The sequence below is a fragment of the Zalophus californianus genome, chromosome 10, assembly GCF_009762305.2.
Source record: "Zalophus californianus isolate mZalCal1 chromosome 10, mZalCal1.pri.v2, whole genome shotgun sequence".
NCBI classification, from domain to species: domain Eukaryota; kingdom Metazoa; phylum Chordata; class Mammalia; order Carnivora; family Otariidae; genus Zalophus; species Zalophus californianus.
The window spans coordinates 107,653,421-107,678,135 of record NC_045604.1 but is presented as its reverse complement, the minus strand read 5'-3'; the positions used below and the strand labels follow the sequence as shown (position 1 = coordinate 107,678,135).

The 24,715-nt window shown below is 44.5% G+C and overlaps 1 protein-coding gene across 8 annotated transcripts; it reads left to right on the top strand.

Moving 5' to 3' along the window:
* Nucleotides 1-646: 646 nt before the first annotated feature.
* Nucleotides 647-23,461, top strand: ZKSCAN5 (zinc finger with KRAB and SCAN domains 5). 8 transcript variants are annotated; one of them, XM_027610356.2, is made up of 7 exons: nt 647-733; nt 1,957-2,472; nt 6,688-6,826; nt 11,242-11,324; nt 11,605-11,740; nt 16,894-17,502; nt 20,736-23,461. In XM_027610356.2, exons 2-7 carry the CDS (start codon nt 2,059-2,061, stop codon nt 21,860-21,862), a joined length of 2,508 nt encoding a protein of 835 aa, XP_027466157.1. In that variant the 5' UTR covers nt 647-733; nt 1,957-2,058; the 3' UTR covers nt 21,863-23,461. The 8 variants fall into 8 exon arrangements, with proteins under 8 accessions (XP_027466157.1, XP_027466158.1, XP_027466159.1 ...); XM_027610357.2 differs by having other exon boundaries at nt 695-733; nt 1,960-2,472; XM_027610358.2 differs by lacking the exon at nt 647-733 and adding an exon at nt 1,242-1,697 and having other exon boundaries at nt 1,960-2,472.
* The last annotated feature ends 1,254 nt before the right edge of the window (nt 23,462-24,715 follow it).

Genomic DNA, 24,715 nt, shown 5'->3' with positions numbered 1-24,715 from the left:
TCAAATAAATAAAATCTTTAAAAAAGAGAGATATTAAAACCAACGACTGATCCTCAATAAATGAAAACATCATATTATCACAGGTATAGAACATTGCACCAGAATAGAAAATGTAGAGATAGACCACAAAACACGAGGATTTAGTGTATGATAAAGGCAGCATCACAAATCAATGGGAGGTAAAAGACACTTTGTCATAAATGATGAGACAACTGGGTAGCGATTTGGAAAAAGACAGAGTTAGAGCTATACTTCACACCATACACCAAGATAATTTTGAACGGACCAAAGGCTCAGTGTTTAAAAGTGAGTATACGCAAAGTAAATGTAAAAAGTGAAACCACAGCAGACATACCGCAGTGTCAATTTAGGCGTTTGTAAACACATACACAAACGAGAGGTTATTAAGAAGGGCATCCCTTTGGCTAGAGAAGCCCTGCATAGACGAGTCCTCTACTTCGCAGTAATGCGTTGCTCCCAACTCCACTCTCCCCAGCCTGGAGAGCAAGCCACTCCGCCACCATCGGCCTTCCCGGCGGAGGCGCTCGAGGAAACGCCTCCTTGCCCTCCCGCATTCTGATAGGCTCTCGAGACCGAGGCCGCAAAGAGACCCGCGGCCCTATTGGCTAGAGGGCGTGGCCTGCGCGGGGCTTTACGGGAGTTGTAGGCTCCTGCGACTCGGTGTCTGACGTCGGTGATTTCGGCCCCGTGAGCACTGCGGTGGTGAGAGGAGGTGGGTGTGTCTGGAGACGGGGTGCTGGGAGGGACGAGGATGCAGGTGGAAAAAAACGAAGGATTTAAAATTAAAGAGAAATTAGGGTTGCGGGCCCTCAGGAAGGGGCGAACCTACTTGGAAGTGGGGCACAGAGTGTTGGGGTGGGGGAGCGCAAGTTCTACGGCCAATCAGACATTAGCAACTCTTGCCTTAGCAACCACTCCGGACAGCTAAGGCCCGGTCCCTTGCCCCCACTCCAAAGAAAGGGGAGGAGCCCGGGCTGTTTAAATGGCTTTGGGCTCGGGTGGAGAGAAGCCGGCTCCGTTTCCTTCCCGGCTCTGGTGGCGCGGAACCGGCGGCTCGGTGGGCGGGGAACAGCCGCGTCCCGGAGGCACCCCAAACTCCCCGCCGGTTGGCCCACAATTCCTCGGGGGCGGGGTCTGGGACGGGCAGCTCCCGCCCGCTGCGGGGCGAGGACCTCCGGGATTCCTAGAGAGGACTCGGAAGTGCTCTCGGCGGTGGGATTGATGGCTCGACCCCGTTGGACGGGGAAAGCTTGGACTTGCTTACTTCCGGCGAGGAAGTGTTGCGAAGTGTCGGCTTCGGTTTTCTCTCCGTTTGCGGGAAGAAACCTATCTTCCCAAGCGTGGCTGCGGGAGCTTGGTCTCCAGGAGAGCTCCCCGGGACTGGTGCCTGGAGGAAAGGGGATGGGCTTTGTGTCCAGACGGGGGTCCTGTCTCTAACCTTGACCTGCCCGGTTTCCGTGACTATGGGGCCAGGGGCGCTTCTGAAGAATCCAGGTCCAAATCTGTACTTATAACTGTGCTTCTCTTCGGGACTAATGAAGTCTCCTCTTGGTCTGTCATGCTCTTGTGTCATGAAGGACAGGACCCGTTTTGGCCGTTGTAATGTTTTTGACCCCTGTTTTGACTTAAGTTTGGCTTGTGGTAGAGAAAAGCAAGGACTGCGTCTGGACTAGTTAGTAAGTCTTGTCCTATTATTTATATGAAATGTCATGTTCCTCACCATTAAAATTGTATTCGGTTAGGCGTGATGTCAGATTTTTATTGCTCTTCTTTACATTTTTTAAATGTTGGAAATATTCTCTATTAGTAATGTGATGGGTGGAATGATGGCTGTCTTGTAGTCTATATTTTAAAGTAAATGGCACTGTTGAGTGGTCTTTAGTATCGATGACCTCTTTGTCATCTCTTTGCTAATAATGATTTCCAATATATCAGTAGGTTGCACACTAATGGAAGTGCCCTTCAGAAGATCTTAAAGGGCAGAAAACAGATTTGATCTGTGACAGCTAACCTGGAGAGACCTCCCTCTGAGTTGGAATGATAATGACAGAGTCTGGGGAAGTTATAGACTTAGACCCTCCAGCTGAGACTTCACAGGAGCAAGAAGACTTTCTCATAGTGAAGGTGGAAGAAGAAGACTGCACGTGGATGCAGGAGTACAATCCTCCAGTGTTTGAGACTTTTTACCAGCGCTTCAGGCACTTCCAGTACCATGAGGCCTCCGGCCCCCGGGAGGCCCTGAGCCAGCTCCGGGTGCTCTGCTGCGAGTGGCTGAGGCCCGAGCTGCACACCAAGGAGCAGATCCTGGAGCTGCTGGTGCTGGAGCAGTTCCTGACCATCCTCCCTGAAGAGTTCCAGGCCTGGGTGAGAGAACATCACCCGGAGAGTGGAGAAGAGGCTGTGGCTGTGGTAGAAAATATACAGAGAGAACTGGAGGAACGCAGACAACAGGTGAGCGAAAGGGGGAGACATCGGAGCAATGAGGAAGGAGAGGAAGAGAGGTAGTGCTGCTGAGCAGGGGTGAGATCCTCTGAGCTCTGGTGCTTCATCCATATTCTTTTGTTCTCCTGGGATTAGGTACACTGTGGAGATTTCCTGCCACTCCAGCAAAGAGAAGCAGTGTCCAGTGTGTTAATCTGGAGAAGACAGTCAGCGATTTTATTTATTTTTTTAAAATTACTCTTTTCTGTTTTTTGAATGACATGATACAAAATTCAAAAGGTGCATAAGGTTGTTATGAAAAGTAAGTTTCCTCCTGCCCCCAATTCCCCGGCTGCCTAGTTCTCTTCAGACGCAGCCACTGTCACCTGATACCTGTATGTCCTTTACAGAGATAGATTCTCTTCTCTCTCTATAAGCATACGTGTAGATGACATGCTTTAAGAAAACACAGATGTGTTTAAATCACTGTGCGCTTCTGCCTCTTGCTTTTTTCTCGTATCTTGGTGTGTTCCATGTCCGTGCAAGCAACCTGCCTCACTCTCTGAAACTGTGTTATGGTCCATTGTGTGGATGGATGTACCATAATTTAACTCCCATTGAAAGCCATTTAAGTCATTCCTTTAGGATGTTTCTGAACTTTTACTGTAACAAGCTGCAATGACTGTCTTTTACATACACTATTAATTATAGAATAAATGCTGAGAAGAAGTCAGATTGTTGGCTCGGGGGCTATATGCATTTGTAATTTTGACAGCTGTTGACAGATTGCCCTTGGTAGAGCTTATTCCAGTTTTTTCTCCCTACTGCAGGGTGTGAGAGAATTTTTGCTCACAGCCTGATAATGTGATGTTATCCAACTTTTTGTTAGTGCTAATCTGAAAGATGCAATATTCCATTTCTGTGCAATTTTAGTATGCATTTCTCATATTATGAGTGAGTTTGACCTCAGTATGTATTTTAAAGGGCTATGTGTGTACCGTTTGTTTTGTTTTGTTTTTTTAAAGTAAGCTCTACACCCATTGTGGGGCTTGAACTCACAATCCTGAGATCAAGAGTCACATGCTCCACTGAGTGAGCCAGCCAGGCGCCCTATGTGTCTACCTTTTTTTGTGAATTATCTGTTTACATTACTTACCTATTTGAAAAAAGTAAGCAGTGTGTCTGTCATCCGAGTTGCAAGTTTATTTTTCCACTTTGTTGTTTGGCTTCGCTTGTGGAGATTTTTATTTTGCAGGGTTTTTAATTTTTATGTAGTCCATTTATATCTTTTAATTTATGGTTTCTGGGTTTTGTGCCATACTTAGAGAGGTCTTCTCCACTACAATATTATAAGAAAATTTTCTAATAGTCTCTTCTCAGTTTTTTTATTTTTATTTATTTTTTTGGTGCACGGTGTTTGATACGGTTATAACTTTCTTTCCCCAGATGTCTATCCGGTTGGCCTGGCAACTTATAGTAATCCCTTTTTTCCTCTCTGATTAAAATGCCATCTTTATTATTACATACCAAATTTCTGCATGTATTTGGGTCTATTTATGGTCCTTTTATTTCTGTTTTATTGACCTTATTACCTGTTAATATGTCAGTATCTGAATTACTTGAGCTCTGTAAAGGGTTTTGGTATTGATAGGGCTACCCTCCCCCCTTCCAGATTTTTTTCAATATTTTCTTTTTTCCTTATGAACTTTATTTTTTTTTTTAAGATTTTATTTATTTATTTGACAGAGGGAGACACAGTGAGAGAGGGAACACAAGCAGGGGGAGTGGGAGAGGGAGAAACAGGCTTCTCGCGGAGCAGGGAGCCCGATGCAGGGCTCGATCCCAGAAGCCTGGGATCATGACCCGAGCCGAAGGCAGACGATTAACAACTGAGCCACCCAGGCGCCCCCCTATGAACTTTAGAATTACTTATTAAAGTTTTCACCACTCCAAAAATCCTGTTAGTTTTTTTTGGAGGGGGGATCCAGTAAATCATGTATTAATTTAGAGAGGATCGATGTCTTTATGTTGCTATATCTTCTTGTCTTGTCTTTTCTCATTTATAACCTGACCCTCTACCTTTTTGTTGCTAGGGTCACACTCTCTTAAGCCTTTTTTTTTTTTTTTTTTTGAGCAAAGAAACAAAATCATGAGAGCTTAGGTCACAAGAGTTTGAAGCTAGTTGGAGAATTTCCCTCTTTTTTTTTTTTTTAAGATTCTATTTATTTGAGAGAGAGAGAGCGTGAGCAGGGGGAAGAGGAGGGACAAGCAGACTCCCTGCTGAGCGGGGAACCTGACATCGGGCTCGATCCCAGGACCCTGGGATCATGACCTGAGCCAAAGTCAGCTGCTTAACCAACTGAGCCACCCAGGTGCCCTTCCCTCATTCTTGAGAGCCATTGCACTTCATTGTAAGGTCCCAGTCTCATTATTCTTCATCTCTGGGTAAGGGGTACTTCAGCCTTCCAGAACATCATTAGGCTCTTCAGCTAGTTTAATTCACTCCATGAGGCAAGTGGGCAGCAGAGGGAATTGCTGCTGACCCTCAGCCAGACCAAATGATTGTCCTCCAGATGGGAATGTCTGAACCTTTCTATTGCCTCCATCAGGACAGAAAGTAAAGGCTCATGGTGACATCTCGTTATTCCTTTTTTAAGCCTAATTTGGGACATTAACGAACAAACTTTTCCCTACTTTATTTATTTATTTATTTTTTTAAAAGATTTTATTTATTTATTTGAGAGAGAGAGAAAGAGAGCACGAGAGGGAAGAGGGTCAGAGGGAGAAGCAGACTCCCCGCCGAGCAGGGAGCCCGATGTGGGACTCGATCCTGGGACTCCAGGATCATGACCTGAGCCGAAGGCAGTCGCTTAACCAACTGAGCCACCCAGGCGCCCTCCCTGCTTTTTTTTATAGTAATAAATATTCAAAAGTACGGTTAAAAACAGGATTTTTGAAACAGGATTTACAGCTGCTATTTATCTCTCTCATTGTGATATGCAGCCCATCTTTCGAAGGGACACAGAGAAAAATAATTTCTTAGTGGTAGTCTGGGATTTGAGGCCCATACAGGGGATTTTCTTAAGGGCCTCCACAGCTCACTTTGTTTGCCTTTCTCTCTGCCTGTCATCTATATCCCCAACATTGTTCCTCAGCTTTATCTCCAGGCGGTTTTTGTCTCTGGCAGGCCTTTTCCCAGGCTTTATCCTTTACCCCTCCTCCTTGGTTTCTCTGTCCTAGTGTCAGGGGACCTCAAGGCTGCTTTGCTTTTCCGTGCCAATGTGCCCTTTGACATACTTGGCATCATCTTAACTCTTATCCTGAGCGGGTCCACAAGGACACACAAATTTCCATGCAGAATGATCGCAACTGTTTTGCAGCCACCTGTTGATGTAACTCCTGTTCCACTTCTGCCAGTGCTAAGAGGGTTAAGATTTAAAGTGCTTTGAAACATAAGGGAGGGGAAGAGGGGGATGGCAATTCTCTTTCAGGGCAGGATCTTAGTATCTGCTAGGATGCTGCTGAGCTAGTACCTTCCAGAAAAGACAGATTGTGGAGACTGGTTGTGGCAGAGTAATTGTGTGTCCCCTAGGGTTGACCGAGAGCCCAGAACAGAAAGATGGAGTACTTAGCAGGTCAGACAAGAACTAGCTCTGGTCTTGGTGTTGGTCTGTCCTACTTGAACGGGGTCCACTACGAACTGAGTATGGCTTCCTGTGTCCTATATTGGCTTTTGCAACCTCCCTTCTCACTTCTCTCCCCCTTCACTAAACTTGGCCCACCCTGGCTTTCTTATGGTTTCTTGACTGTACCAGATACCTGTTTCTGCCTGAGAGTCTTTGCTTATGTCGTTCTCTCTGCCCTGGACACTTCTGACTTTTTTCTCTGAGGGCTTCTTTGGCCCTTTAGGTGTTTACTTAAAGCGACACTTCCTCAGAAAAGCCTGCCTTGGCCACCCTCTCTAAAGTAGTTTCATCTGTTCTGTCTTAAGGCACTGCTTTCTTCTCTTTTCTGAGGTATAACAGTTTGTAATTATGTATTTGTGCGTGGATATGTTTAATGGGAGCCATCTTCACCTAGAAAGAAACTGTGTTTATTAAGCCACTGTGTAGTCAGTTTGCTTGGCTCATTGTAGATGCACATTAAATATTTGGCAAAAGAGTGAATGGAAGAAGAATGGGAATTTGCTGGATTCTTCCATCGCCCTCCCTGCAATGTGCTGATTGGTGTGGTTGTGCTTGTTAGATCGTGGTGTGTCCTGAAGTGCTTCCTCAGAAGATGGTGCCACCTGGAGTTGTGCAGGAGCCCCTCAGCCACCAGCTCCTGTCCGCGGACCCCCAGTCTGAACAGGAGCCACAGAAGCCTCATCTCCTGGAGGAAAACGGTGAGGACGTGTGATTCGGTGGAACAGATGTGGCTAGAAGTGGGTGCCCTGGCCACGTGGGTAAGCGGTATCTGTGTGAGACTTCGGGCTGGGCAGCCACTCTGCAGTCAGCAGTATCGGGAGCTTGGGAAGGGCTGGCGCCTTGGCATCGAGTCCCTGGCATTCGGAGAGAGGTCAGCTTGTAGGAAGGCTAGGCTGTGCACCGTGGTTCCGTTGCAAAGCTGTCGTGACGACGACAGCTCTAAGCGCAGGGACTGTCAGAAGACCTACGGGAGTCCTTTACGAAAGCGTCGCACTTGCTTTACGACAGCCGTCCGGCTCCCCCTCGTCGATTTTGTCGTCTTACGGCTGGTGTAAGAAGAGCACTCCCGTTCCCGGTTGTGCTCGTTTCTGGCTGCTCAGTCGTTCACCTTGAAATCTTATTTCAAACAGTGCCTCACAGTGACCTTTAGAGCGACTGTTCTCTCTCTCGTCCCCTACCCGCCTCTCCACCTTATTAACTTGGATTAGACACAGGAAGGGAGAAAGTGAACTGCGTACCTTATTTATGACGCACATGTCCACAGGTCTTCAATCCTCATCAGAAACTCTATCAGATATATCTTAGGATTCAGAAATTTTCAGATTTATTAAGGGAATAGGATTTATATACCATATAGTACAGTACCAGCAGGATTTGAGGTGGGACTCCACAGTGACACACATTAGTGGAATGTATGCAGCTGTACAGTGAGTGGATTAAATAACAACTTTAGAGAGCTTCCCATCAGTTCTGGTCAGGTTTTGCTGTCAAATTAGTTCAGTGTGTAACTTAACGAGAGGAAGGCCTTTGGTATTGAGAGCTTGGGGATTTCAGAATGTGGAGAACCTGTGTTCCAGGTTCGCCCCCAGGCTTGCTTCTGTTCTCCCCTTAGGGGTCAGGCCTTCCATTTCACATGCCCCACGGCTCTGACCTTCTCCAGCTTTCCTTTCACTGTGGTAACGATAACAGAAGTGTTACTTATATGAGTTTACTGAGTGTCGGCAAGTGTCCCAGGTGCTTTACTTGTTGGAATTCATTAAGCCCTCAGTGTACCAGAAAAAGTAGTCTTCACTGTTTACCACCCGGGGCCAAGGGATCCTTTATTTTATATATATATATTTACTCTTTTATTTTATTATATTATTTGTTATTTTACTTTATTATGTTATCATGTGTATGTTATTTATGAGTCATTTACGGAAGAATCAAAGGATAATAAAAAATAATTCTCAAGGAAATTTTGATAAGAACCTCTTTATAGCAAGTACATTTTGATAATAGAAACGTTGTAAAAAAATGAAAGAATACCGTTACACAGTACTGTCCCTGTTCCCTTTAGAAAAATGAATACTGTCCTTTTCACAAAATGGGATGGTCCAGAATCTTGTTGCAAAATCTTGCCTCATGAAGTCCTTCCTGTTGAATAATTCAGTGGATGAGAATGTCATATTTCCTTTTTGAAATTAGAAATCAGAGTGTTTATCGTTGGTTGTTATGTTTGAGAAAATTTACCCCTGATATTGTTTGTAGACTCCTTCAAAGATTTGCCCTTCGGCTTCAGTCTCATCATTACCGTGTAGAATCCACTGCTCCGTCTCTTCACATCGTCTTCTTACTAATCTAGTAATAGTGAAGTGTCTTTTCCTGCACATTTTTTTCTCTTTGCTAATAGGGGTGGAAAATGAAAAATTCTGAATTCACAACTATGCTCAATGAAAGCTAAAAGCAGGTGTCAATAGTCTTATACCTTCTTGAAGATGATGCAAAACTCTGGGCAATGAATTTAACACTTGGAGACTAGTGAAGAACGATGATTTATTTCACTCTTACATCATCATCCTAAGTATTCTGCTGTTTATTTATTTCCTTTATTCTCCTGTTTTCTCACTATTTTAGTTTTTTATTCTCCTGTTTTCTTACTATTTTATTCTCCTGTTTTCTTACTATTTTAGTTTTTTCTGCTATCATTGGGAATAATTAATGAGTAATGATTGGTAAATATGTGGTAATTCCTAGGATGATGAATTAGGAAAATGTTTTATGATACAGGAAAAATAAGATCACTCAGATCTCAAAATGTACCCTACATGTGTAGAAGAGGCCAGTGGATCCATATAGAAATGACAAGACAGAATGAGTCGTACTCTATTTTTTAATAATACTAAAATAAATTTTCTTTTTCTTCTTCAGAAGATCTCTAAAGGGATAAAAGTCATGTAATTCCAGCCTTTAAAAATAGTTAACACTGAAAAAAAAAGAGCTAACACTGTTTTTTTTTGTTTTTAAAATTTTTATTTATTTATTTGACCGAGAGAGACACAGCGAGAGAGGGAACACAAGCAGGGGGAGGGGGAGAGGGAGAAGCAGGCTTCCTGCTGAGCAGGGAGCCCGATGCGGGGCTCGATCCCGGGACCCCGGGATCATGACCTGAGCCAAAGGCAGACGCTTAATGACTGGGCCAGCCAGGCATCCCGAGTTAACACTGTTTAAAAAAGAAACGCCAAACCCCAAATTGTGTCTAATACACTTAGTCGGCATAGCAAGGGTTAATGCCCACACTGACCCAATAGAATAGGTACTACTGTTATCCTCATGTTAGAAATAAGAAACTGAGGCCTAGTCAGGTTAGGTGATTCATTCAAGGTCACGGAGCTGTCAGTGACTGAGCTGGGATTGTAAGCCCAGCAATCCAGCTCTGCATTTATCCTTCTACCCCAGTCCGAGCTGTGCTGCGTTGGCCTTTCCTGCAGCCCCCCCCAAGTGCAGACTTCTGTCCTCCTACCTCTGCTGCCGGGGTCTCCTCATGCCAGGCTGCTCTTCCTTCTGTCCCTAGGTGCTGCTGCTCTTCTCTGCCCTGTTAGCTAGACCCAGCCAGTTCCTTTCTTCCAACCAAATTACGAGGTTTGTTTCAGTTTTTAATTTCTGTGCACTGGGGAAGGCTGCATTCCTCGTGCCCTTCATAGCACCGAAGGCTGGTTTTCTGTCTCTGGGACTAATTCCAGCGTGGGAAGGGCGAAGTCATTGGCAGAAAAGCTAAAGAAACCAAAGGTTTTACAGGAACTTCATAAAATAAGTGGTATTGTTTGGAGTGTAATTATTATAATTATTCCAGTTGTAATTGGAATGTAGTCTATACTCAAAATCAAAATCACTGTTTAAGTACAGACTACATTCGTGCCTTTCTTTGAGTCCTGTTTCAGCTGCCATCTCTGTTTCTGGCTTTCGTCTCTAACCATGATGTCTTTCTTTTTGTGTCATTGCTAATTACTTCCTAGTCCTTGGACAGAAGCACGCTGCATAACAACATACATCTTCAGGACCAGGGAAACCATAGCAACATCCTAAACTGTCAGGTTAAAGATTAATACCAGGTGGATCTGTCCAGATCAGGGCATATATAGACAATGAGACCGTATGCAGCACCAGTCTCACACAAAGAACAAGCGGAGGTGACACAGCAGGGGTCAGCAGGTCACCAACATCTAGAGATCAGACCCTGCAGGCATTGCACATGCCATTCACTCTGCCCAGAGAGCACCCTCATCCCCCCCAACCCACCCCAACCCTACTTACCAGAGTCACTTCCTGTGGAAAGACTTTGCCGATGCCCCCACCTCCCCCTCTCCACCCTGGAGGTGCCCCTGTTTCCCTGCTCCTGTGGGAACTTGGGTGAATTTCAAGTATATTACCCTTTCCCTGTGCTGGAAGTAAGTGAGGCTCACATGTCTGCTCTCCCCACTAGACAGTGAAGTTTTTGAAAGGCAAGAATTGCTTTATCTGCCTGTTCTTATAACACACAATGTAGATTTAGTGCATTACTAATTGCCTGACTCTCCATCAACCATAGTAGCTTCTGGAAGGAAGAGAATGTGGACTAAGACCTTGCTAGTCAAAGCGTGGCTCAAGGAGCAGCGCCAGAATCACCTGGCTTTGTTAGAGGTACAGAATATGGGGGCCACCACAGACCTGCTGAGCCATATCTGCCCTGTACCAAGCCCTCCACATGATTTGTGTGCGCATTAAAGTTTGAGAAGCCCTGGGCTCTCAGTAGCGCTTCAGCTTCGTGGAAGCTATAGGACTGGTTAATCTTTGAGATGACTAGATTTGATCTTGGCAGAGCAGATTGCATCCTTTACAGGGGACTGTCACAGTCTTGAGGTCACTGGCAGGGATTAGCCTGACCAAAGCAGGGAGTCTAGTTTTTCGGCGGGAAGAGTGAGTGTAGTTAGGTGGGGGAGGAGTCACAACGCAGAGGGCCTTGAGAGCCAAGCAGAAAAATTTGGCCTTGCTGTAGCAAGGCGCCATCGTGGATTCTTGAGCGAAAGTGGAACATGATGGCAATCGGAACTGGGCAAAGATATTCTCACTGACACCTCTTTTTCTCCCCCCTCAGCCCTACCTGCTCTCCAAGTTCCTTCCCTTCCCCGGAAGGACAGCCAGGAGCTGACAGCCTCACTTCTCTCGGCTGGGTCCCAGGTGAGCCGGTGTCCCATGCCCGCAGTGAGGACCCACATCTGTTCTTGGACAAGTAGCTCCCCTAATCCTGAATCTCCACTAGGAGTTCTGTCTCTCACTGCACACTGGGCCCTTCTGGGGTTCCTACTTGAATGTTGCTTTCCCTTCTACCCAGTGCTCCCCTCTCCTCTTTAAAGCACAGACCCTCCCTCCTGTTTTTTCCCTTCATGCTCCCAATTGTTCCCCTCACTCCAAATTTGAACCTAGGGAATGGAAATTTAGTGGCGATCTCGTGTTTCAGAAGTTGGTGAAAATTGAAGATGTGGCTGATGTGGCTGTATCCTTCATCCTGGAGGAATGGGGACATTTGGACCAGTCCCAGAAGTCCCTCTATAGGGATGACAGGAAGGAGAATTATGGGAGTATTACTTCCGTGGGTAAGAATGATTTCATCTGTGCTTGGATTAGGACCTCTTAATTTTGTTATAAAAAGTATTTCTGGCACATCAGATAAAAGCATGTCTGTGACTTAATTACTGTGACTTTGCTTATTTTTTTTTTCTGTGAAAGAGTAAATCGACATTCCCTTTTTTATTCTTATTCAGCTTATTCTGATCATTTCCGTCATCATCAGGGTATGACTGACGTCTTGATGATACTTGGGGGATAGTATTTGCAATCCAGCATATGTTCTCGTTTTAGTGCTTTAAGATAAAAGAGCTCAGAACTAACAGGCTTGGGTTTTAACAGATTCGTAGTAGTTATTGGATTCTATTCCTTGACAAATTGAATAATTATTTTTTTTAAGATCTTATTTATTTATTTGACAGAGACATAGCGAGAGAGGGAACACAAACAGGGGGAGTAGGAGAGGGAGAAGCAGGCTTCCCGCGGAGCAGGGAGCCCGATGTGGGGCTCAATCCCAGGGCCCTGGGACCATGGCCTGAGCCAAAGGCAGACACTTAACGAATGAGCCACCCAGGCGCCCCGACAAATTGCATAATTCTTGACTGAATAATTCTCACTTGCAAAAGCATCTCCGACCTCACTGAGTAACTGTTTATTAGAGTACATTTGACCCTTGAACAACACAGGGCCAGGGGTGCCAACCCCCCCATGCAGTCAAAAGTCTGTGTATAACTTTTGACTCCCCCAGAACTTAACTACTCATAGCCTACTGTTGACCGGTAACATAGAGCCCCCCCCATTTTTTTTTAATTAAAAAAAAAAATAAAAAATTTTAGAAAAACCATGAAGCCGATTAACACATAGTTTGTATATGTGTCATATACTGTGTTCTTACATGAAAGTAAGCTAGAGAAAAGGAAGTGCTATTAAAATAGTAAGGAAGAAGAATTGCATTTACAGGGCCGTATGTATCGAAAGAAATCGGTGTGTCGGTGGACCTGCGCAGTTCAAACTCATGTTATTCAAGGGGCAACTGTGTTATTAGAGGATCTCCCTTTTCCCCAGTGCATGGGTGGCTGGTTGTTCATTCCATCTCCATTCTCAGATCATGGGTGCTTCTTTCATGACGTTTGCCTTGCCATCTCCATTTTACATGTCCCATCCCTTCTTGAATTTTGTGCCCCAAATGAGATTTTGAACCTGTTTCTGAATTATGATCCTGGAAACTCATACTCGATTATGTGCCTAGAGCAAATTAATAAAAATCTCAGCACCTGATTAACATAACAATAAAAAATTAAAAAAAAAATCTCAGCACCATGGCAAATATTTTGGAGCTTATGGCTTTTAGCTTCTTTTGAATGAATTTTCTTAAAAGAACCACCACATACCAAGCACTCTGGTAGACTTTAGATGAAATACATATATGATGCCAAATCTGTCTTTTTTTTTTAAGTTTATTTATTTAATTAATCTCTACACCAGGCATGGGCCTCAAACCCACCACCCTGAAATTAAGAGTCGCGTGCTCCTCTGAGCCAGCCAACCCCATATAATGCCAAATTTCTTTTAAGCATTATAGCAATTTACATTGTTCTGAAGAGTTTTAGTTCACTTGCAGGCTTTTATTTAAAAAATAAAATTGACTCCTACTCTCTGAAATTTTCCATTTCTTTTAATACTAGTGGTACATATTTGTATTTCCTTTTCTTCGATTTATTTGTACGTGTTCTCTGCGGCTTTATCTGTGGGGATCTTGGTGGTATTTCATCTCAAGGGATTACTTATGTAGCACAAATGCTATATGCAGTGAAGATATTTTTTCATTCTTTTTTTAAATGAATTTCAAATACCTCACTTGTCTAATTTGAGCCTGGTAGTATTTCCTTTTTTTCAGTTACTTTGCAGGCATTTAATGGGTGTCAGGCTTTCAGAACTTGGCACAGTTCTTTTTTATACTGTTTTCCAAGCAGTTTTAAATTTGTCCTTTCCGATTTTTTAAAAAATCCATCTGTTCATTACAACCTCTTTTTACAACTCTAGTGTACTCCTACATTAAGAACACATTTGATGATTTCTGCCCCTTAACTTCTCTGGGAAGGCCACAATAGATTATATTTTCATGCCTGTGTGTTCCTAATAGCATTGAGTAGGTCAGGATTTGGGGCGCCTGGGTGGCTCAGTTGGTTAAATGTCTGCCTTTGGCTCAGGACATGATCCTGGGGTCCTGGGATTGAGCCCTGCGTCGAGTTCCCTGCTCAGTGGGGCTTCTCCCTCTCCCTCTCCCTCTGCCCCTCCCCCTGCTCATGCTCTCCCTCTTAAATAAATAAAATCTTTTAAAAAGAGAGAGAAGGTCAGAATTTTAAAAATATCCATCAGATTCAGAAATGAGATTTTAGAAAAACAGATGTATCCTGGAGACAGCCATTTCAGTGGAGTGTCCAGGACGTTGGGGAACAAGAGACAGTTTCTTTGAAGATTGCAAAGGAGAGGAATTTGAGAAAGCCATCACAGATAAACTTTCAAGAACACTGTGGAGGAAATGAGAAAGGGGGTTTATCACTATAAGGGTACATAGCTTAGATGGCTAGATTGGTTTTGTATGCTCTCTTTTTCTTTCTTTTCTTTTTTATGGGGGGGGCAAAGGGAGAGGGAGAGAGAGAGAGAATCTCCAGCTGACTTCCCGCTGAGCGTGGTGTCCGACATGGGGCTTGATCTCACACCCCTGAGATCATGACCTGAGCCAAAATTAAGAGTTGGATGCTTCACTGACTGAGCCACCCAGGCACCTCTGTACGTTCTCTTTTTCAGTGGGAGAGTTTTAAGCCTACTTAAATGCTACTGGAAAAGAACTAGTAAAGAGTGAGTTTGAAATGTTGGGGCAAGGAAGAGGAGATCATTGATGAGGGTGATCCCTCAAAAACAGGATTGCATGGGGAGGTCGGGGGTCCGGGAGGGAGGCTTGGCCTTGGTCAGAGACAGCTCTTCCACCATGAGGTGAGGGGAGGATGACAGAGGAAGGCTGCCAGCAAGTCTTTGGTTGGTCTGTAGGATGTTCAAGGAGCTTTGCCTTTCTTTCAAATAGGAGACAGTCACCTGTTGAGAATGAGCAGGTGATGAAGTAGGTGGCAGAGAAGAGGTTCGAATACGTTGGAGAACCTTGTACATGCACATAGTGAAACATATTCAAATAGTATAAAGGGGTATAAAGTGAAAATTGAGTCACCTACCCTGCTCCTCAATCTTCTGTTTACTCTTACCAGTTTCTGGATTGTATCTCTAGGCATATTCTGTATACACACGTTTTTGCAAAACATGATAACATGATAACATGCCATACACTAGTGGAATTTTAAAATAACAGTGATATATCTTGGAAGCCATAGTGGAGATATTTTGACATAGCTGATGAGAAAAATGAGTGGGGAAAGGAGCCAACTGTAGGAACATAGAATGCCAACAGGGCAGCAGTGAGGTTGAAGAGCCTGAATCTTTAAAGCACCAAATCTGCCTGATTTGTTTTTGTCTCCCCTGCCCCCCACCATTGCATTACTAACCAGCTGGGCAGAGCATTGAGCAAGAAGCATAGTCTTCTGTCAGATACGCAGATAAACCAAGAGAATCAACAGAAAGCTTGTCACGTACATGGTAAAGAGGTGGGGAAAGAGGGAAAAAGCAAATCTGTAAACCCATTGGTGTGACAACCTATATAATCGCCTTATCAGGAAAAGGGCAATTGTTAATAGAACCAAAGAGGTGCACTGGGCCAATCCGATTTTTTTTTTTTTCGAATTCACCCCTGCAAAAAGAAAACCATGTGCTTTTTTGACTTGTTGGATGGGAGAGAATTCTAGTAAGAATAAAATGTGTGGGCGTAAGCAGATGTGAGTAAAAGAGAAAAAGAAATCCTGTGATGACAGAGATTACCTGCCTACTTAAATGGGAGAGGAAAAAACGATTCTTTTTGATTATATGTTTGTTTCTACTACTAAGATGTCTTTTTAGGAAGAGAATTAAGGTCAAAGAGTTTTAAGAAATTAAAATTCAAGTTTTCTTGATGGAATAAGAATTATAACTTCTCACTCTGTCAAAAAAAAAAAAAGGTTAGTAACAGTATCTACCTCAAAAGGTCATTGTTAGGATTATATGCCATAAAATCGTAAAACACTTATAGGACTGGTCCATCGTAGCACTCAGCAAATGTTAGCTTTCATTGCCATTATTCTGTAATATTTGAAAACAACCTTGCTGTTTACAAAAGGTTTTTTTTTTTTTAAGATTTTATTTATTTGACAGAGAGAGACAAAGCAAGAGAAGGAACACAAGCAGGGGTGCGGGAGAGGGAGAAGCAGGCTTCCCGCGGAGCAGGGATGCGGGGCTCGATCCCAGGACCCTGGGACCATGACCTGAGCCGAAGACAGACGCTTAACGACTGAGCCACCCAAGTGCCCCCCCCCCCAAAATCTTATTAGAAAGTTCTCAATAGACCCTGGTCTCTCTCTCTCTAGCATATAAAAAATAATATTCTGTATTTTTTAATTACTGAAGATTTGTCTCTGCAAAGCATATTAAGTGTCTGTGCTTCAAGTGAAATGTAGGTTGCTGATCCAGTTACATAGGGAGATGATTGCAGTTTGTCCGGCGTCTGTATTCATCAATGACTATTGGGTGTTAAGCTAGCTCTTGTCAGTACTGGATTCTTCTCTGGGTATAGAAAGAATACTTTTTTTCCTTTAGACTTATTCATACCAAACTGAGATTCTTGGGGGATTAAAAAAGCTGGAAATATCATCTTTCTTCTCCAGGCTATGAATGAACAGGAAGAAGAAGGTGAAAATTGGGTTAGCTGCACAACCCGATACCACATTTTGTGAAGAATTTGATATTGCACAGGTGTGCACAAACAGGGACTGTTAAGTACCCCACCAAGAGGACATCGCCTTCACTAAATAGAAGGACCGCTCTCCCAGTTTCATCCGTTTGACACATTCTTGCCAGCTCTTCTGTCCCCAACCTGCCTGTTTCTGCTGGAGGATTCTTTGTCCTCTCCCAGGAGCATAAAGCCCCCTTGCCAAGTCCTGTGGTGCTAGCACATGTCGGCTTCATAATTACCCACGTCCTGAGTCTTTTTGTTTCTTCCAGTATGGGGAATAGCTAATCCGTTTTCCTTCTCTTATTTCAGATTACGAATCTGGGCATGACAACGTGGAACTCGCTGTAAAGCAGATTTCCGATGACGCTGAACCCCACTGGATGACATCAGGAAGCCCTGAAAGAAATGTTCCCCAGAGTCAAGGGTTTGGAGAAGTTAGTGACCTTCATGGCATGGTAGAGAGGTGGCAGGTAAACCCCGCAGTGGGGAAATCAAGGCAGAACCCTTCCCAGAAAAGAGATCTTGGTACCATCACGGATGTTAACCGTAAGCACAACACAAGTGGCGAGAGAGGTCACAAATGTAACGATTGTGGTAAATTTTTCCTTCAAGCCTCAAACTTCATTCAACATCGGCGAATCCATACTGGAGAGAAACCGTTTAAGTGTGGTGAATGTGGGAAAAGCTACAATCAGCGGGTGCATCTGACTCAGCACCAGCGAGTTCACACTGGTGAGAAACCCTACAAGTGTCAGGTGTGCGGAAAAACCTTCCGCGTGAGCTCACACCTCGTCCAGCATCACAGTGTGCACAGCGGAGAGAGGCCATACGGGTGTACCGAGTGCGGGAAAAACTTCGGTCGGCACTCCCATCTGATCGAGCACCTGAAACGCCACTTCAGAGAGAAATCCCAAAGATGTAGGTATTGGGAGTTTGTGTTCAGAGAATAGATGGAGGCGAAAATGGTTTTATGAGCTTAGAGCAGCAGGACAGATGGGTTGTGCTGACTGGGAGCAGTAGCTAAGGGGCAGAGATCACAGTCCATTTTGTTGTTTTATACTTTTTTTTTTTTTAAGATTTTATTTATTTGACAGAGAGAGAGACAGGGAGAGAGGGAACACAAGCAGGGGGAGTGGGAGAGGGAGAAGCCGGCTTCCTGCGGAGCAGGGAGCCCGATGCAGGGCTCGATCCCAGGACCCGGGGATCATGACCCGAGCCGAAGGCAGACGCCCAACGACTGAGCCACCCAGGTATCCCTTGTTGTTTTATACTTTAATTGGTCCAGTGAGTAGGCCAACCTATGCCCTCTCCACCCTCCCCACAGCTTCCCTCTTGGCAGAGGCACGTACTTTCAGCTCTCTTACATGTTTCTTCTGGTAAATCCCCCCCCCCTTTTTTTTTAAAGATTTTATTTATTTGAGAGAGAAAGCATGGGCAAGCGGTGGGGAGAGGGAGAAGCAGATTCCCCGCTGAGCAGGGAGCCCGATGTGGGACTTAATCCCAGGATCCCGGGATCATGACCTGAGCCAAAGGTAGACGCTTAACCAACTGAGCCACCCAGATATCCCTGTTAATTCCCTATTTGTCAATAATATATCTGTTGCCCGACTTAACCGATTTTAAACATTATCTCTTGCGTTTCTGTTGTAGTAAATGAAGATTTTGGCTCTCTCTCGCATGCTTCCCTCCCTCTTTCTCCTTTTCTCAATTTTGTTAACTCACATTTTATTTTAAAATGATAAAATAATACTAGAACAGGAAGTTTGGAGGAAAGAAAGCAGGAGGAAAAAAAAGACCCACAATCCCACCATCCTAATAGAACTGTTATTATTTAGCATATTCCTTCTATCTTTTTTATTATAAGCTTATTTTTATGTAGGTGTATTCAGAGGGTACAGTTAAATATTAGACACGCTTTGTCCGGTGTGGCTTGGCTCTCCTGTTTGTTATTTCTGACAACCTGCCGTTGTTTGGAGACATCAACACTTAATTGTTCCTCAGTTGAACTTTTTTTTTTTTAAAGATTTATTTATTTGAGAGAGCGAGAATGAGAGAGAGAGAGCACATGAGAGGGGGGAGGGTTAGAGGGAGAAGCAGGCTCCTCGCTGAGCAGGGAGCCCGATGCGGGACTCGATCCCGGGACTCCAGGATCATGACCTGAGCCGAAGGCAGTCACTTAACCAACTGAGCCACCCAGGTGCCCCCTCGGTTGAACTTCTAATTTTTTCTCTTTTGTCCTGATAACTGTGCCTTAAAAAAAAAAAACAAACCTATGCCTTAAAAAAAGTAGGATTATTTCCTTATAATAGATGCCCAGAAGTGGGATTAGTGGATGAAACGCCAAAAACACTTTTATGGGTCTTGATACCTACTGCCAAATTGCTTTTAAAGTCACCACATATTAGTTTTCCTATATTTCTCCCAGGGTGATCAGACCTTTTTTTTTTTTTTTTAAGATTTTATTTGTTTATTTGACAGAGAGAGACACAGCGAGAGAGGGAACACAAGCAGGGGGAGCGGGAGAGGGAGAAGCAGGCTCTCTGCAGAGCAGGGAGCCTGACGCAGGGCCCGATCCCAGGACCCCGGGATCACGACCTGAGCCGAAGGCAGAGGCTTAACAACTGAGCCACCCAGGTGCCCCAGACATTTTTTTTTCCCACAAATGGGGTAAGCAGAAGAGATGTCTTTTCTGTATTCATTTTCATTAGTTTGGTTATCAGTAAGGTTGAACAATTTTCTCTGTTCGTTTACTTATATTTTCTTAGCTGTTCAAGTGATGTTAAACTTATGTATGGAAGAGATCACAGTCAATCATGCTGTGAACTTAGAGGCTCTTATTAATATTTTTCACATAACTCTTAAGACTGGCTTTAAAGTATTTATTTTTAAAATCTGCCGTTGACGTCCCCAAGCCCAGCTACTTGTCATTCTCATTAACAGTGACTAGCACCTTCCCTATCATGGAATAGAAGGTTATGAAGTTCTCAAGGCCTTTAGAGTCTGGCTGGAGCTGAGCTTTCTCCTCTGCCAGTCTTGTCCCTTCTGCTTGGTGGCCGCCTCCTTGGGGAAATGCATCCAATAGCACTCCGGACCTGGGGAAGCAATTACTTTAAAGTAGTCTCTATTCTTTCCTATCTTCTCGACAGTTGTTCTTACGACTAGTTTCCTAGTTAACACTCACCTGTCCTGCCCCCGCCATTTTTTTTTTTTTTTTTTTAGATCAAGAGAGGGATCTTTTGTGCGCTCACGCAGCCCTCGTTGTCGTGAGCCTGTGGCGCTAGGTGGTTGGGGTAGAGCAGTAAACAGAACCACGCAGTGTGTGCCCTTGTGGCGCTGGTGGTCTGGGCCCAGGAGCAGATCGGAAGGGTGGTGAGCATTCAGAGGTTCGATGCCCGGGTGGGGAAACAAGCTCAGGTGAGGGCGAAGAGTGACGAGAGCAGAGATGGGCCTATCACCCACCCTCTCGACAGTAGTTTTTACTGGCTCACTTCTCCTTGGTCCTGGGTGCTCATCACGTATCCCTCCCACTGCCTGTCCCCCTCAGAGTCCTGTGCTTCCTGTCCTTCAGTTCTTACCTGCTCTCTCCATCCAGCTGTGTTTCTGTTCTGACTCAGCCTGTCTGCCTCAGTCCTGTTTGCCTTCGGAGTCCTCTTCCTCCTTCCTGGATGGTGGAAGTGTGGTGCTCCTGTCTAGCAATTGCCTCGCCTCAGTCACTCTCACCATCCTGCTTAGCGAGCCTCTTCATCTCATTCTTTTCACGAGACAAATTCTTTTGGCTCCCGCCGGCATCAGGCACGTGCAGGCATCCTCCCTCCACTTTGTTACTGCCTGCACTTCATGCTTTCACCCGACTGTCCTTTCTCCTGACGGTTCAGGTTTCTACTGGAAAAGCACCGGTGACAGGGGCGCCTGGGAGGCTCGGTTGGTTGAGCGGCTGCCTTCGGCTCAGGTCATGATCCTGGGGTCCTGGGATCGAGCCCCGCGTCAGGCTCCCTGCTCGGCGGCGGGCCTGCTTCTCCCTCTGCCTAACCGCGCCCCCCCCCCCCCGCTTGCTCATGCTCTCTCTCCCTCACTCTCTCTCTCAAATAAATAAAATCTTAAAAAAAACCCCACAACAAACTGGTGACATTTGCATTTCCTCTTTATTTCAGGCAGTGACAAAAGAAGTAAGAATACAAAATTGAATGTTAAGAAGAAAATTTCAGAATTTTCAGAAGCCGATGTGGAACTATCAGGAAGAATCCAAAGAACTGTTTCTCAAGGTCAGGATTTTGGAGAAGGCCATGAGCACCCAGGCAAGTTGGATAGAAAGCAGGGAGTTCCTATGAAAGAGATACTAGGACAGCCCTCTTCAAAGAGGATAAATTTCAACGCAGTCACGTATGTGCACAAAAAATCAGCCACAGGAGAGAGACCACATAAATGTAATGAATGCGGAAAAAGCTTTATTCAGAGTGCACATCTGATTCAACATCAGCGAATCCACACAGGGGAGAAGCCCTTTCGGTGTGACGAATGTGGGAAAAGCTACAATCAGCGGGTGCATCTGACTCAGCACCAGCGAGTCCACACTGGTGAGAAACCCTATACCTGCCACTTGTGTGGGAAAGCGTTTAGAGTGCGGTCCCATCTTGTTCAGCATCAGAGTGTGCACAGTGGGGAGAGACCCTTTAAGTGTAATGAGTGCGGGAAAGGCTTTGGGAGGCGGTCCCACCTTGCGGGGCATCTGAGACTCCACTCTAGAGAGAAATCCCATCAGTGTCATGAGTGTGGAGAGATCTTTTTTCAGTACGTTAGCCTCATTGAACATCAGGTGCTCCATATGGGTCAGAGAAATGAAAAAAATGGCATTTGTGAGGAAGCTTACAGTTGGAACCTGACAGTGATTGAAGATAAGAAGATGGAGTTACAAGAGCAGCCTTATAAGTGTGATATCTGTGGCAAAGCCTTTAGTTATAGTTCAGACCTTATCCAGCATTACAGAACTCACACTGCAGAGAAAACCAATAAATGTGATATATGTAGAGAAAGTGTTGGCCAGTGTTCCCACGTAAAACAACACCAAAAAACCTTCTCCAACATGAAATCGCATCAATGTAATGAGTGTGGCAGAGGCTTCACTCTGAAGTCACATCTTAATCAGCATCAGCGAATCCATACTGGTGAGAAGCCCTTTCAATGTAAAGAATGTGGAATGAGTTTCAGTTGGAGTTGTAGCCTCTTCAAACATCTGAGAAGTCACGAGAGGACAGATCCCATAAATACCTTAAGTGTATAGATGTTTCTGTTGGAGAACAGCTCTTACTCAATTTTAGAGAAGCCTTCCTAAGAGAAACCCTCCTCCTATAATGAATGTAATAACAACTTCCAGCATTCTCTCCAACGTAACCATCAAACCTACAGATATGTTGAAATCCTTCAGTTGGAACTTAGGAACACTGGAGAATCCACAGTGAATAGATATCTGTTTGCTTTCCCCATCGAGAAATGCTTCTTCATGCTTAAGAATCTAGAGAGCACCTATGGATATGGTGGATGAAGGAGAGCCTTCAGGTGGCACTCATTCTTTGGTTGAATCTCAGAACATTGACACTGAGAAAAGCCTCACTAATGCAGTAGAAATAAGCTTTATTTGTAGTTTCTGCCTCGTTTGACAGCTTATTCAGGGAAGAGCACAGTGAAAGGAAGAGAGAACTCTTCAGCATGATACCTGTTTTGGTACCTCAGCAATGAACCTGTTCTAGAAACGATGATCCCAGCCACTAGAATGCTCCAGCTATTGTTCCCATCTTGAGTATTAAAGCCTTTGAAAAGAAATCGACTTAAGGTATTTATATCCTGGCAAAATCGGGGTTCAGAGACTGGATGGTATGTGTTTCCGTTGCATTATATGGTCTCTAATTTCTCCATGAAGCATTCTCTACCTTGTTTTCATTTTGATTCTATTAGCAACAAAGTTGGCTAGTACCAAGAGGAGTTAAGTGTGTAAATCCAGGAGAGAAACTGTTGGTCAGTCACATCTTAAGGAGAAGAGAGAGGGACCTTGGGAATAGTGAAGAGAAAATAGGCCAAACTGTGGGCTGGTTTTCAGTCCGTCACCCACAAGAATGAGGGCAGCTGTGTTCATGGAAGAAATTAGACCAAGTTGAATTAAGAATCTTGGTCCAAGGAGGATGTGTTAGCAACTCCCAGTGGCCCTGGAGATAGACCTCCTCCATAGGATAATGGCGTATAGAATAAGTGTCAGTTTGGATTGCAGTTGGATTTGAAAGTAAACTGTAACCAGGAGCAGAAGGGTTCGTGTTCTGGTTAGTGCTGTCTTGTGGGAAGGTCGGGGGGAAAGATGACATGGATAAGAGGGTTAATTTGAGCCTCTTTTCTAGAGACAGGGAAAGAGTGCTTCTGGGAACTGCTTCTACTGACTGCTGGGCTTACAATAAACAATAAATACTTGTTGACTGTATGTGTTGTACATTGGTGCCCTGCCCAGATCCCCTTTATCAAGCTGGCATGCCCATCCCCCAGCTACTCTGAGTTTTGGCTGTTGAGTGCTCACAACTCTCCCCCTTCTCCAGAGACTCTGGAAAGTTGTCCTCAGATGATGGGAGCTGCCTCGCAGCTGGGATGGGAGCTGTCCTCCGCACCCCCCAGCCAGTGGCTGGTTGATATGGGGGGTACAAAAGGCTGATTCACTAGGTCTGTCTCAGTGGGGGATAGGGGGAACTGTGGTGCATTTATGCTCCAGAACCCTCCCTTTGAGGACTATATTTGAGACTACATCCATGCTTGGTTCTTGCCTTTCTCTATCCTGTTTCATTCCTTCCCATAAAGACTTCTGGAAGGGATGCCTGGCTGGCTCAGATGTGGGAGTGTGCGACTCCTGGTCTTGGGATCATGAGTTCAAGCCTATGTTGGGCGTAGGATTTACTTAAAAAAATAATAAAATCTTTAAAAAAAAAAAAGATACAAAAAACTTTTCCTGAAGAGCACTTCCTCAACAGATCACATGGCTCTGAATCCCTTTCTCAGGCTCTGCTTTAGGAAATCCCCGATCTAAGACATTTGGTGCCATGAGTGGTCCTAGGAGGCTGACTGTAAGAATGGATTGTGGAGTTGGCCACTCAACCAGGAGGCAGGGAGGACCCCCATCACTGATGGTGGGCGGAGTAATGGTGGTTTCTGGTGTGAGGTGGCTGTTCAGTTGTGGGACATTCACTGTGGTGAACTGGGATGGGATACAGGTAGAAAGGGATGTGCTGCTGTCTTATGTAAGGTTTGGGGGGGAAATGAAAGAATGGAAAGGTTATGGAATTGGGTGGCTCTTGCTGAAAGCCACTAGTTGCAAGACTTAATGGAGAATGAAAACTTCAGTGAAGACTGGTGTTAATGTTTATTGAGCATTTACCACGTTCTAAACATCATATGCTTTTATGTGGATCATCTCACTTAATCTTTACAACATTATGAGGTGGTTTTACTTAACACCCTCATTTCAAAACTGAAGTTTACAATATTTAATTCACTTGCCCAAAGTCACACAGCATGTGGCAGAACTAGTATTTGAACCCAGCCAGACCACTTTCCACTTTGCCTCCAAAAGCTAAGCTCTTAGGCACTAAACTATATTATGTCTTATATTATTTTTTTTTAATTTTTTATTGTTATGTTAATCACCATATATTACACAATTTGTTTTGGTGTACTGTTCCATGATTCATTGTTTGTTCATAACAAACACCCAGTGCTCCATGCAGAACGTGCCCTCCTCAATACCCATCACCAGGCTAACCCATCCCCCCACCCTCCTCCCCTTATATTATTTTTTTAAAGCTTTTTTCTTTATAGAGAGAGTTGCCCGCGTGCGGGCACCTGACCTGGGATGGGGGTGGGAGAGGGAGAGAGAATCCTAAGCACCCTAGGCATGGAGCCCAATTCGGGGCTCTATCTCACAACCCTGAGATCATGGCCTGAGCTGGAATTAAGTGTCGCTTAACTGACTGAGCCACCCAGGCACACCTGTCTTTTATTATTAAACATCAGACATTGCAAAGTGGTGAAACTGTTTTTGTCACCTGTGTGAAAAATAGTTCTGATCCAAGATACCATAAAATCATAGTTACAGAATCTTAAA